Raw genomic sequence first — 14,904 nt, 5'->3', positions numbered from 1 at the left:
ATTATTAAGACAAGACTGGCCCAGAACTACACAGATCAAAATGACCCTGGACTCTGAAGGGACATTAGCTCACTCCAGCATGTGGCTCTGGCAAACCTTGCCCTCTCCCCACTCCCTCTGCCTTGTTAAAATCTGGTAGATTACATTCCTTTTCTTTTTTAAAATTTCCTTTTTTTTTTTGAACAATTTATTTCTATTTTATCTGCACTGGTATTTTGCTACATGTATATTTGTATGAGTGTGTGAGGTGCCACATCGTGTAGAACTGGAATTACAGACAGTTGTGAGCTGCCATGTGGGTGCTGGAAATTGAACCCAGGTCCTCTGGAAGAGCAGCTACTGCTTTAACCTTTAAGCCATCCCTCCAGTCCCTATATTACTTTCTTAAAGCTAGTCACCAAGGTCCTTCTATCTTCCACTTCCTTCTCTTGAGCTGACTACCAAGGTCCATCTATCAAAGTATTGAAGTCCAGCAATCAGAAGCCCCATTTGGCTCACTTGATTAACATCCCAGTTAAAATTAGATATGTCATCCTAACACAGGGTTTCCCCTTATACCTTTATAAACTGCCATGTTCCTATGTACCACATCTGTTACCTCTCTATCCAGAGGCAATCCTTTGCCCTCTGTGACAAATACCTCTGCCCTCTTTCCCTTCTCCCTCAATCTCCATCTCCTCTCCTTGTCTCTTATCCCATCCCTGCCCTCTGTCCCTCTGGGGCAAATAAATCTTTGTGCTGAGAACTTGGTCTGAGAACATCATCGTGGGTGCTGAGCGGATACTTTTCCTTTCACTCTGAATACTGTCTCAGCTTCACAAGTGTTGGGGCAGAAGGAGCATAATACCACCACGGCTAATTTTTATTTTTAGGTGTGCTGGCTAGTTTACATCAACTTGACACAGTAGAGTTATTGGAGAGGAGCCCCAATTGAGAAAACGCCTCCTTAAGATCAGGCTGTATGTAAGACTACTCTTCCAGAGGATCCCAGTTTAAGTCCCAGCACCCACATGATGGCTAACCACCATCTGCTGTAATTCCAGTTCCAGGGTATCAGATGCCCTCTTTTAACCTCTCTGGGTACCAAACATACACATGGTGCAGAGACATTCATGCAGGCAAAATATCCAGACAAATAAAAAATTTTTGAAGTAATAATTGGAACTGAAGAGACAGCTCAGTGGGGTCAAGTCCCCAGAACCCACATAAGAAGTTGGGTTTCGTAACATAAACACCTATAACCCCAGGGCTAGGTTCGGAGTAAAATGGAAAGAAGTTTATCAAGGGGGCTTGCTGGCTGCCAGAGTTGCTCCAGGTTCAGCAAGAAACCAATCTCAAAAGAACAAGTAGGGGCTGGAGAGATGGCTCAGTGGTTAAGAGCACTGACTGCTCTTCCAGAGGTCCTGAGTTCAATTCCCAGCAACCACATGGTGGCTCACAGCCATCTATAATGAGACCTGGCGCCCCCTTCTGGCTTGCGGGCACACATGGAAGGAATGTTGTACAAATAATAAATAAATAAATAAATATTAAAAAAAAAAAGAATGAGTAGGAGAATGATGGCGCAGGAAAACCAATGTCCTCTTCTGATGTCACACTCACACATGCATCCCCACAGTAAGAATAATCTCCTGCAGAATGTATCCATCCACATAACAGCATAGGGAAGATAAACTCAACCGTTCAGTATGTGTGTATTGAAAAACTATGTTGAACTTTAGCCGACATTCGGTTCCTTAAGTTTCAACCTAGAACATAGAATTGGACCAGTAATCTAATCAATTATACATACAGCTGGAGGTGTGATTCTTAGACAGAGAAGTGGTACCCTGAAGGTAAAATATGAGTAAAAGGGAAGAAAGAAAGGCCAGAAGATATCAAGGCCCAATTATGACAGACCACAATCCCCAAAAGGAGAGAAAAGGCACCCACAACCAGTCTCTCCTGAGAGGGCATCATTGAGGCCGCATTTAAATATATAAGACTCAAACAGTATTACCAAAGGAAAATATCTACACACATCAGTTGTTCAGGAAGAAAATGCTGAACATGAATTAAAAATAGGCCATAAAAGTGATGGGGAATCGAGGCCAGCCTGGTCTGTAGAGCTAGTTCTAGGACAGCCAGGGCTGTTACACAGAGAAACCCTGCCTCAAAAAAACAAACAAACAAACAAACAAAAAAAACCCAAAAGGGGAGGGGGAAGCATCATTTTTTGACTCTAAAACTATGATTACACAGTATCTTTATTCCTTCTGTTCTCAATAAAAGTTTTTCAAAAGACTTGTAAGGTTGGGTATGGGGCACAAATCTGTAATCCCAACACTTGAAAAGCAAAGGCCGTTCAAGGCCAGCCTCATCTGCACAGTGAAAACCTACCTTAAAACAACAAAATTTCAACTAAGTAAATAAATAGATAAAGAAAAGTAGCCAGGTGGTGGTGGTTCACACCTTTAACTCAGCATTTGGGAGGCAGAGGCACAGGGATCTCTGTGAGTTCAAGGGCAGCCTGGTCTACAGAGCAAGCTGGTTTACAAAAAAGCCAGAGCTGTTGCCCAAAGAAACCCTGTCTCAAAAAACAAAAAGGAAAGAGAAAAAAATAGTGCTTATTACATAGTGCTGTATTAAGTACCAACTCTCAACTGTGGATGATTTTGCTTATGAAAGGACATTTTCGCTTGTCACAACTGAAAGAAGAGGTATTACTGTCATTTAAGCATCTGCTCACCATGATCCTATAGTGAAGAGGACAGGACAATCTCTACAATAAAGAATTTTCTGATCAGGCATGGTGGCACCATGCCTTCAATCTCAGCACTTGGAAGGCAGAGGCAGGCAGATCTCTGAGTTCTAGGCCAGCCTGGCCTACAGTGTGAGTTCCAGGACAGCTAGAACTAAATAGAGAGACTCAAAATATTCTCTGTTCCAAAATGTCAGAGTGCCAAAGTTGAGAAACTGCCTATAATTCTAAATTAGTCACAAGGCACTTAAGAATTATGCATAAACAAAATAAAACTTAAAAATACTTGGCAAGTGAGATAAATCAGAAAGCCGAGGTACCTACAGGGGGAACAAGTACTCAGGCGTCAGATCCAGATCATCATCATAACCGAATCGTCGGAGCACAGTCCAAGTAGTCTCATGCCTTCCCCTCTGGATAAAAAGTGTATGCAAAAAGAGAAAACCTGAAATAAAGTAAATCAGTAAATACAATTGATGTGAAGACTGTTAACTATGGCAGGGAGGAAAGCATACAATGTGAGCTGGATTTGTGAGCACTCAAGTGTCTGGAAGAGCTCACTTCAGACTCATTTCCCATAAACACCCAGCTCTGCAAGAGCAAGCAATGGACAAAAGAGACAAAGTAACATCTAAAGGAGCACAATGACAGCCAGAGCCACATGATGAAAACAAATGAGAATGATGTACAGGCCCCCTCACATACTTCTATAATGGAAAAGTCTGGGCTTTAATTTCATTTTTTATTACAGCATATGTTAGTATTCAGGCATCTGTACTGGCCTGCCCTTAGGGTCCTGACAGGACAGTTCTCAGCTGCAGGTACTAGAAGCACCTCCTGTGCACCTGTGCTACTGCTCACCTTCAGTCTCTTTTTCTCTCCTTTCTCTCCCCCCTCTCTTCCTCCTCCCCTTTGTCTTCTGCCACTCCTGTCCCCAGGGTCTGGTCTCTGCCCCCCTCGCTGCTCCCTTCTCTCTTCTCTTTCATTAATTCTCCTATGTGAGCCTTGTTGCACAGTGTGACTTCTCCTCATGGAATTTTTTAAAAATTACAACACCATAATTCAGCAATATACTCAACAAGAAACACTACAATTGGAAAATTGACTCATATACACAGTCCCTAAAAGTAATTTTTTCCTAAAGACGGCTTAATATGTAACATGCCTGTTACATGTAACATATAACATGTAACATGTTTGTTGTATGTATCTTTCCCTCATATTGTCTGCATAGCTAATCTAACTAATATCCCTACCTCTAATTTATACTGACAATAAAGATAATAATCTCCCACCAATACTAACATTTCCCTAACGTATAAATAATACTAATTGGAAATATTAAATTTAAAGGGGTAGGAAATGGGCAGAAATACGATTGATGCAGTGTTGGCCCTACATGTAAGGCCCCTGAGGAGAAAGTGATGAAGAAGCCATCCCCTACCTCTCAGCGTCAACCCACTGTCAGCCACACCGTCACTTAAGTGCTTTCTGACCACATTCTTGACATCTTCCAGAGCTTGAGGAGCTAAAGGAGTATTGAAACAAATTCTCTAGCAAAAAACATAAAATAAAATAAATGTAAAAACAAACCATCATATAATACACAAATACAAAAGTGCTTATTTAAAAAAACTAAGTGCTTCAACCAAAATAAACAAGTAAATGTCATCTCTATTTCTTATTATTTAAGCAAAGTATGTCCTACTTGAAGAAAGAACCCTGTCACACTCCTCGTTCTCTTTCAGAAACATACAGTCTTTGTGTGGTCACATAATACAAAATCCAGAAAGCACAGCTCTTCAGAGTTCATCATTCTTCACACACCCACTGAATACCACAACCCCAAATTATCAAAAAAGTCTCAGTTCCTAGGCATAATAGGCTTTTCATAAGTTAAGATTTAATAGTTGAACGTGATCGCTTTGCAGATAAGAAAACAGGTTGCTTAGTGGCATACTGCTAATCTAACCATTCTTAATCTGAAGCTAAAGACAGTTACCTGAAAGAAGTTGAGTTCGGCATCGTTCAGAGTGCCGTCATTATCTTGATCGGATATTTTAAATATACGAGTGAGGGCTTTTATACAAGCTGGTTTCATCTACACAACAGTGAGAAAAGAAACAAAATGATTTAAAATACATTTTTCACAAAGTTTAGAAAACTTTTGATAGTTTTTATTTAACATCAAAAACTGATAACATGGGGGGCTGGAGAGATGGCTCAGTGGTTAAGAGCATTGCCTGCTCTTCCATAGGTCCTGAGTTCAATTCCCAGCAACCACATGGTGGCTCACAACCATCTGCAATGAGGTTTGGTGCCCTCTTCTGGCCTGCAGGCATACAGACAGAACATTGTATACATAATAAAATAAATCTTTTTTTTTTTTTTTTTTTTTTTTCGAGACAGGGTTTCTCTGTGGTTTTGGAGCCTGTCCTGGAACTAGCTCTTGTAGACCAGGCTGGTCTCGAACTCACAGAGATCCACCTGCCTCTGCCTCCCAAGTGCTGGGATTAAAGGCGTGCGCCACCACCGCCCGGCTAAAATAAATCTTAAAAATAAAAATAAATAAATAAAACTGATAACATAAAGAACCGAAGCTAAGCAATTTCCTTTTTTTCTTTTAAGCATAGAGGACCGAACCTACGGCTTGCTAGGCAAACACTCTATAACTGTGCCATCTCCTCAATCTTTTCTTATTTTTTTTTTTTTTTAACTCCTGGTTTTTCAAGACAGGGTTTCTCTGTACAGCTTTGGAGCCTGTCCTAGAACCAGCTCTTGTAGCCCAAGCTGGCCACAGAGATCCACCTATTTCTGCCTCCTGAGTGCTGGGATTAAAAGCATGCACAACCACCGCTCAGTTTTTCTGCAATCCTTTTTAAACTTCACCCCCCCCCCCATATTTTGTACATGTGCCATGGTGCTTACATGTACAAATCAGAGTACAGTTTGCCTGTCAGTGCTCATCTTCACCTTGTCTGAGACAGAGTCTATTGTCTGCTTATGGGAATTTTCCTTTCTCACCTTCACTTTTTGACAGAGAAGCACTGGGATTATAGACACAGGCTAGTGTATCCAGCTTTACGTGGGTTCTGAAGATCTGAACTCAGACCCTCACACTTGTGCAGTTTACTCCAGCCACCTTTTTTACTTTGTATTTTGAGTCAAGGTCTCACTTAATTGCCCAAGTTTAGCCTCCCAAGTAACTGGATCATGTCCGACCCAGCATGAACAGCAAAGCAAGCCCATGACTTTAATTATGTTCTATCTTTCTCTCCCTTCCCCCTTTTTGCTGACACATGGCCTTGCAATAATATAGCTCAGGCTAGTCTCAAACTTTGAATCATCATACCTCAGCCTGAGTGCTAGGATTACAAGCATATGACATCAGGCCTGGTTCTGTGTATGTGTGCATACCAGAATAAATACATGCTGGGCATCAAACCCAGAGCCTTCTGCTAAGCAAGCACTGAGTTATAAGCTCAGGCAAAAGAACTCAATGTTTTTATTCACTCCAAGCAGATGTAAAAAGTTGGGTAAAAAATGAGATTATTCACAAATAGCTTACAAAATTTCACTGGTTAGAAAGTATATGACTTTTACTTAGTTGCCATTATAAGATTATTTACATTTTGAAAGTAAATCTTGTCTTTTTGAGATTTATAAAACATATAAGTAATGGTGAGAAATTTATTTGGCAAATTCCTTAATTATTTTAGGACATATAAAGGATAAAATATCTGATTACCCAAGAATAAGGTTCATGGAGCTATTGAGATAGCTCAGTCAGTACTTTCGGCAGAAGCATGAAGACCTGAGTCTGGATCTATAGAAGCTATGTAAAAGCCTGGCATAGACCCATGTCTGAAAACCTAGTGCTAGAGTAGAGACAGGCAGGTCTCTGAGCATGCTGGTCAACAAGACTAGATGAAAGAGCAAGTTTTAGGTTTAGTGAGAGAGCCTATCTCAAAAAATATGAAGGAGTTGGGCGGTGCTGGTGCATGCCTTTAATCCCAGCATTTAGGAGGCAGAGGCAGGTGAATCTCTGTGAGTTCGAGGCTAGCCTGGTCTTCAGAGAGAGTTACAGGACAGCCAGGAATGTTTCACAGAGAAACCCAGTCTTGAAAAACAAAAACAAACAAAACAAAGTATGATGATAATTGAGGAAAAACATCCTGACATCAATCTCTGGTCACATGTATAGACAAACGCACCCCACACAAAGGTCCATACTTGTCTCCAGGGTGATCACTGTCAACAATACTGAACAAAAGACGTCTGGAGACTAATGATGTAGGATGTAGTACAGCGGGAGATGCTTGTGTAGCATGCCTGAGGCTATGGGTTCAATCCCCAACACTATTCAGGGGGAAAAAAATCACCAGCAAGATTTTTTTTTTTTTTTGAGATAGGATTTCTCTGTGTCTTCCTGATAATGTAGACAGGGCTGGCTTTGAACTCACAGAGATCCTGCCTCTGCCTCCCAAATGCTGAGATTAAGGGCATATACTGTCACACCTGAAGATCACTGAAGTTTATTTGAACTTGGAGGTAGATCCATTCATATTGGCTCCCTACCCTCTCTCGCAAGAGTATGTCATATTAAAAAGAAACCGCAAAATTTCTTTAAAGTCATTTTTAGTACAGTTTGTTATAAGGAGTGCTTATTAAGTTTTACATATATTTTCTGGAAGTAGAGTCTTTTCGTTTGTTTTTTGAGACAGGGTTTCTCTGTAGTTTTAGAGCCTATCCTGGAACTCGTCCTGTAGATCACTTTGGCCTCGAACTCACAGAGATCAGCCTACCTCTGCCTCCTGAGTGCTGGGATTAAAGGCCCACCACCTGGCCTGGCGGCAGAGTCTCATGAACCCATTTCATACCAGAGAATCAGAGAAATAAGACAGCAGAATGATAAGACATATTCATTAACTTATAATGCCATTCCTATGACTACCCAGAGGAAAAAAAATAATGAGAATAGTTGTGACTATAATATGAAACTAAGTTGCAGAATTTGGGGCTGGATAATAGCTCAGCAGTAAAGATGCCTGCCTACAAGCCCAAAGACCTGAGTTAGGCCATCAGGATGAACATGGTGGAAATAAGGGAACCAACTCCCAAATGTTATCCTCTGACCTATACTCACCCATGCAGACAGACACACTGTGTACACACATACAAATAAGTGAGGGAAGAAACAAAAAAAAAAAAATGTTTTTAAAAATTACTTTTAAGGCCGGGCAGTGGTGGCGCACGCCTTTAATCCCAGCACTTGGGAGGCAGAGGCAGGTGGATCTCTGTGAGTTCGAGACCAGCCTGGTCTACAAGAGCTGGTTCCAGGACAGGCTCCAAAACCACAGAGAAACCCTGTCTCCAAAAAAAACAAACAAAAAAATTACTTTTAATTGTGTGTGCGCAGGTATATGCACTTGAGTGTGAGTGTCCTTGGAGGCCAGAGCTGTTGGAGATGCAGTTACAGCCAGTGTGAGGCGGCACATGTGGGTACTGGGCACTGAACTCAGGTCCTCTACAAGAGTAGTGCATACTCTTAACCCTGTCAAAAAAAATTCTAGTAAAGCTTAAACTTAAAGCTTGTACACATATAAAACAATATATAGTCTAAAACTTGAAAACTTTCTATGGTATTTATTATCAGATATACCTGTGGGCTGGGTAGCAGATAGCTTTATTTAGGGACTGCAGGAAGGGCAGGGGATCAGCAGATTAGAGGAACTGATAATAGGCCTAAGTACAGAGCAATAGTTCAAGAACTTAGAATAAACTAAGGAGGTACTGGCATACATCTTTAATCCCAGCACTCTATGGTGAGTTCCAGGACAAACGGCTACACAGAGAAACCCTGTCTCAACAAAACAAAACAAAAACAAACAAAAAAACTAATAGGGAATTTAATGTATCACTGAGGTAAAGGCCTCTGAGGTAAATTCTAATAATTCAAAATATTTTCTAAATTTCCTTGACTATGACCTTGAAGCCAGCCTGGTCTACAGAGTTCTAGGACAGCCAGGACTACACAGAGACATCCTGTCTCAAAAATACAAACAGCTGGGTGTGGTGATGCTCAACTTTAATCCCAGCATTTAGGAGGCAGAGGCAGGTGTATGAGTTCAGCCTGTTCTACAAAGTTCCAGGACAGGCTCCAAAGTTATAAAGAGAAATCCTGTCTTAAAAAAGACAAAACAAAAACAAAAATGAAAAAAACAAAAAAACTAAAAACAAAACCAACCAACAAGCCAAAGAATTCTCCTGAAGGGAACTTGGAATTCAATGTTAGATCAGCTGTAAATGCTTATACATCATCGCTGATCTGAAGTGAGACTTCACATTTTTGTTGTTTTTTGTAGTGATCTCTACTGCCAAATACTGACATATATTTATCATCATGTTTTTTGCTTTTCTTTTTCTTCTTGAGACAGGGTCTCTCTATGCAGTTGCTATGTAGACCAGGCTGGCCTCAAAATCAGAGTTCCTCCTATCTCTGCCTCCTGAGTGCTGGGATTAAAAGTGTGTGCCACCACACCTAGCTGCACAACATTTTTTTCTTTTTTTAAATTTTCGAGACAGGGTTTCTCTTTTTGGTTCCTGTCCTGGAACTAGCTCTTGTAGACCAGGCTGGCCTCGAACTCACAGAGATCCGCCTGCCTCTGCCTCCCGAGTGCTGGGATTAAAGGCGTGCGCCACCACCGCCCGGCTCACAACATATTTTTTTAATTATCTTTATTTATTTATTGGGGGATTGGAGAAGCATGACTGTGCCACAGCACAAGCATGAAGGTCAGAGGTGACGCCTCAAAAGTTGGTTCTCTCCTTCCGCTATGCAGGTCCCAGGGATTGATCTCAGGCTGACAGGCTTAGTGGCAAGGCACGTTATGCAATGAGACATCTCGCCAGCCCCACATGATTTTAGCTGGGAAAATCCGTGAGTTGGAAGGCATATATAGATGCATTGGATCCTCCCTTGGCATCTGTATTTGCGGATGTGACTACACTGCAGTCATCACTTCCAGTTAGAGGTCTGGGAGAAAATCAGCTACAGAGTGAGATAGACTATGGAGCGTGGAAATTTCCTGGGGCCTGCATCAAAGCCTAAAGAACAATGCTGCAACTGAAGTCTGGGTTTACAACTGTAAGAGCTTTGCTACTGAATATCTCCTTGCCATTTGTCTTGCACTGGAATGGGGAGAGGCACTCGGGAAGTGAGTGGGACACTAGGCAGCAGTGGGGCTGGCAGTCCTAAACAGCAGCACTGCTCCAACTGCTCACCACAGCCACAAACATAACAAGGACGGCTGGTATACCAGTGGAACACAGTTTTTACATATCACAAAACACAGTTCATTTTTACTTTTTTCAATAATTAAAAATACATAAAATGTATTCATAGCTCATAGGTTGTAAAAAAGCCAAGTTTGGCTGGTGGGTCTCAATTTTTTTTTACCAACTACTCAACAATATTATAAACTTCAAATTTTTATTTATTTTTAGATTTCTTTCTGTGTGTCTGTCTGTCAACATGCCACATATGTGAGAGTGCCTGAAAAGGACAAGGATGTGGACTCAGGACCTCTGGAAAACAAGGAAATGCTCTTAATGCCTGAGCCATCCTTCCAGCCCTCCAAAATTTTATTTCACCTCAGGACAGTAGTGATACGACTAAGGAATTAAGGAATCCTACCACTGGGAAGGCAGAAGCAGGTGGATCCTATAAAGTGAGTGCAAGGACAGACAGAGCTACACAGTGAGACCAAAAAAAAAAAAAAAAAAACAACAACAAAAACCCTTGGGGTTGGAGAGTTGACTCAACAGTTAAGAGCAATTGTTGCTTTTGCAGAGGACCCAGGTTTGATTCCCAGCCACAGGCTGATTCACAATCATCTGTAATTCCAACTACAAGGAATCTGACATACTCTTCTAACCTTCTCAGGACCAGGCATCACATGGTATACATACATACATGCAGACAAAATACTCACATATACAAAGTAAGTAAATCTAAAATTGTTTTTAAAAAAGTACCTCAAAGCCAGGCGGTGGTGGCACACACCTTTAATCTCAGCACTCGGGAGGCAGAGGCAGGTGAATCTCTGTGAGTTCGAGGCCAGCCTGGTCTACAAAGGGAGTTCCAGGACAGGCTCCAAAGCTACAGAGAAACCCTGTCTCAAAAAACAAAAAACAAAAAAGAAAAAACCAGGACCTCAAGCTGGGCAGTGGTGGCACACGCCTTTAGTTCCAGCACTAAGGAGGCAGAGGCAGGCAGATATCTTTGAGTTCAAGGCCAGCCTGGTCTACAAGAGCTAGTTCCAGGACAGGCTCCAAAGCTACAAAGAAATCCTGTCTTGAAAAACAAAAAACAAAAACAACAACAACAAACCTCAATAAAAATTAGTCTAGGGCTGGAGAGATGGCTCAGAGGTTAAGAGAACTGGCTGAGCCAGGCTGTGATAGCACACGCCTTTAATTACAGCACCTGGGAGACAGAGACAGGCAGATCTCTATGAATTTGAGGCCAGCCTAGAGTTTCAGGAAAGGCTCCAAAGCTATAGAGAAACCCTGAGTTTGGGTGGGGAGGGAGGTACAGAAAGGGAGCACTGGCTACTCTTCCAGAGGTCCTGAGTTTCAAGTGCCAGCAGGTACATAATGGCTCACAACCATCTGTAAGGAAATCTGGTGCCCTCTTCTGGTGTCCAAGCATACATGCAGACAGAACACTATACAATAAACAAATCTTTAAAAAATAATAAAATAAAAATTAACCTAACTAAAAAGTGGGCATAAGTCCTTAAGTAGATATCTCTCCAAAATAGATATATAAAAATTGTTTGCCGGGCGATGGTGGCGCACGCCTTTAATCCCAGCACTCGGGAGGCAGAGGCAGGTGGATCTCTGTGAGTTCAAGACCAGCCTGGTCTACAGAGCTAGTTCCAGGACAGGCTCCAAAGCCACAGAGAAACCCTGTCTCGAAAAACCAAAAAAAAAAAAAAAAAATTGTTTAAGCCGGGCAGTGGTGGCGCACGCCTTTAATCCCAGCACTCAGGAGGCAGAGGCAGGCGGATCTCTGTGAGTTCGAGGCCAGCCTGGTCTACAAGAGCTAGCTCCAGGACAGGAACCAAAAGCTACGGAGAAACCCTGTCTCGAAAAATCAAAAAAAAAAAAAATTGTTTAAATTATTAGCCATCAGGGTAATATAAATTAAAATAACAATGAAATAAACTGGGATTTTCTTTTTTTTTAGTTTATTATTTTCTTTTATGTGCATTGGTGTTTTGCCTGCATGCATGTCTGTGTGCTGTGTGTGGGTGTCAAATCTTGGAGTTAGACAGTGGCTAGCTACCACGTGAGTACTAGGAATTGAATCTGGGTCCTCTGGAAGAGCAATCAGTGCTCTTAACTGCTAATCCATTTCTCCAGCTCCAAAGTGATATTTTCTAGGATGAATGTAATAAACCAAAAGACCAAAAGCATAAATGACTGCTGGCAAAGATGTAAATAAGTTGGAAATTTCATTTGGGTACGGAAGTGAATACCAGTAATCCTAACACTTGGGAAAGAAAGGTAGGAGAATCAGAAACTCCCAAGTCATCCTCAGCTATACATCACATAATATAAACACACCCCAGGACCCATGAGAATGAGAGAATGGGGAGAGAGGACACAGACAGAAAAAAAGTGGTGGCATACATCTTTAATCCCAGCACTCGGGAGGCGGAGGCAGGGGAATCCCTGTGAGTTCAAGTCTAGACTGGTCTACAAAGTAAACTCCAGACAGTCAGAGATACATAAGAGGGGCAGGGGGGAGAGAGAGATAGGAGGGGAGGGCAAGATAGAGGACGGGAGGGGAGAAGAGGAGGAAAATGGAGGGAGAAAGGGAAAAGAAGAGAAAAGAAATTGGATATTGCCTGACAGTGGTGGCACACTTCTTCAATCCCAGTATTAAGGAAGCAGAGGCAGGCAGATCTCTGTGAGTTCAAGGACAGCCTGGTCTACAGAATGAGTTCCAGGACAGTAAAACCTACATGGAGAAACCCTGTCTCAAAAAACAAACAAACAAACAAAACTTAAATCTTTATATGGCAGGTGGGAATGGGCAATTTCGCTGCTACTGTAGGAATATCTATCTGGTGGTTCCTCCCTCAGTTAAACATACAACGGTCTTGTTACTTATTGAAAAAACTGAAAACAGGTGTTTGAAGAAAAAAAAACCAAAAAACTTGTGAACAAGTTAACATTAACAGCAGTCCATTCACAATAGTCAAAAGGAAGAAGCTTCTTCAGTAGACACCAAAGGATAAAGAAGAGTTGTTCTCTCCATATGATGGCATTTTATTTAACTAGAAGAAATTAAATAGATACACACTACAACGTGAGTGAACCTTGAACACAGTGCTAGTGAAGCAGAGAGAATTAAAAGCTACTCATTGGTGACGCCACTGTCAGGGACCATCCAGGAGAGACAAAGCGGATCGGCAGGGTGGGACAAAGAGGGCGGGGAAGAATAGAAGGCAGTGGAGTTCCTTATGAGGTATGTAACTTTCTGAATATACTAAAACTCAACTGTATGCATGAAAGATGTAAACTTTGTGTTATAGATCTTTAAGAAATGAATTTTAAATCTATTACAAATTTTTTATTAAATTCTAGGTATTTCTTAATGGAATTACTGTATTTCTTAGCTATGAAAGCATATCCAAGTTACATCACATGTACCCAGGAAAAAAACTTTTAAGAGGTCCAAGAATGTAGCTCAAGGGTAGCACACTCACGTACTATGCATAAAAGAAACCCTGAGATCAATTACTGAAACAAAACAAAAAACAAAAAAAAAAACCAAAATTCTACCCGAGTTTTTGCTTAGATTCATAGATTTTTTTCAGACTGATGAGATCGATTAGCGGGTAAAGAATATCTGCTACCAAGTCTGACACTGGACCCAAAGAGAGGGAAGAGAGAACTGACTACCACAAGCTGTCTCTGACCGCTATAGGCACGTCATGGCACACGTCCAACTCACAAAATACATACATAGAAAATTAAGGGAGAAGTTGATAGATTTTATAGCTGCCAAGTAAGTAAACAATTAATTGAGTCTTGGCTGTTTTGCTAGTGTCGCCAGTTCTGTGTGTCGGTGGCACTATCTGAAAGAAACTTAAACTGGAAACTTTATGGAGACACAATGTCAGCGTCCCTGAAGCAGAACACTCAATTTAACAATTTAATAAGCAACACAAATAGATTTAAATAGCTTCATCTTTTAAAATGTTTAACAGTACTAAAACCCACAAGCATATTGTATCATTCAAGCCAACAGAGCACAGCCTGGGTTACCTCTTTCTCCTCTGGGCAGTAAAGAGGCCCTGTAGGATGAAGAACAGCTTTCTGTGCATAATAAAACAGCTCTGATATATTCTTCAGGTTTTTTGCTGAACACTAAAAAAAAAAAATAAAAATAAAAGTTTTAAATTTTTTAAATTTTAAATTCTGAATCAATTATGATAGCTAAAAACAATTCCTCCTTGGAACCCCTCCCATTCTCAGGACTTCTCAATTTCTCTACAGCTACATCCACTCGGTTTAGTGGGGAAAAAAAAAAGCCAGTAAGTTAAGAGTTAAGGTTCCTTGAAGAAACTGAAAAATAAATTTTCCTTTGTAGAAAGTACAAATGTCTCCATAGAGCTTTAGAGGAAAACTTTTAAATTCTATGTTTCATTTGGTTTATATGACTTCACAAAAAACAGAAAATTTACTCCATCCCACACAATCCCTGCTTCCCATGAGGCATACCTCCACACAGGTTTCTATTTCTGTATACTGGTTCATAATAGGAAGGATAGTCTCCATACTGCTATATTCCACCAGATCAGATTTGTTCCCAACCAATATCAAAGGCAGCCTGAAATAAACAGGGCATTAATGCAATAAAGAAAAAGAGATGTTAGATTTATATTTTCACTTAAATCATTACCCATTCTAACTAAAAAAATTTTAATCTTGTCTTCCCAACATAACTTCTCTGCTATACTCTCTCTTTCTCTACACACACACACACACACAAGGCCAAGGCCCCTAGAGAGTAGGTTCATTCAATCAGTCAATACCTATTTCAAGTCACAAACTCTTCTAAGTATAAGGGCATTTAGAAAAACGTT

At 40.9% G+C, this 14,904-nt stretch overlaps 1 protein-coding gene across 7 annotated transcripts in view; it reads right to left on the bottom strand.

The window, feature by feature from the left end:
* Rhot1 (ras homolog family member T1) overlaps positions 1-14,904 on the bottom strand; it is a 74,684-nt gene that overhangs the window by 28,027 nt on the left and 31,753 nt on the right. For all 7 annotated transcript variants that reach the window (XM_057774616.1, XM_057774619.1, XM_057774622.1 and 4 more), the window contains exons 7-11: positions 14,540-14,648; positions 14,084-14,185; positions 4,743-4,841; positions 4,185-4,293; positions 3,065-3,185 (exon numbers count right to left, since the gene is read on the bottom strand). In XM_057774616.1, coding sequence (XP_057630599.1) covers positions 3,065-3,185; positions 4,185-4,293; positions 4,743-4,841; positions 14,084-14,185; positions 14,540-14,648 — 540 coding nt within the window. The remainder of the gene's footprint in view (positions 1-3,064; positions 3,186-4,184; positions 4,294-4,742; positions 4,842-14,083; positions 14,186-14,539; positions 14,649-14,904) is intronic.

This window comes from Chionomys nivalis, chromosome 7 (genome assembly GCF_950005125.1).
Source record: "Chionomys nivalis chromosome 7, mChiNiv1.1, whole genome shotgun sequence".
Lineage (NCBI taxonomy): Eukaryota > Metazoa > Chordata > Mammalia > Rodentia > Cricetidae > Chionomys > Chionomys nivalis.
Note: the sequence above shows the minus strand (reverse complement) of the source record. Positions and strands in the feature narration are given on the sequence as shown.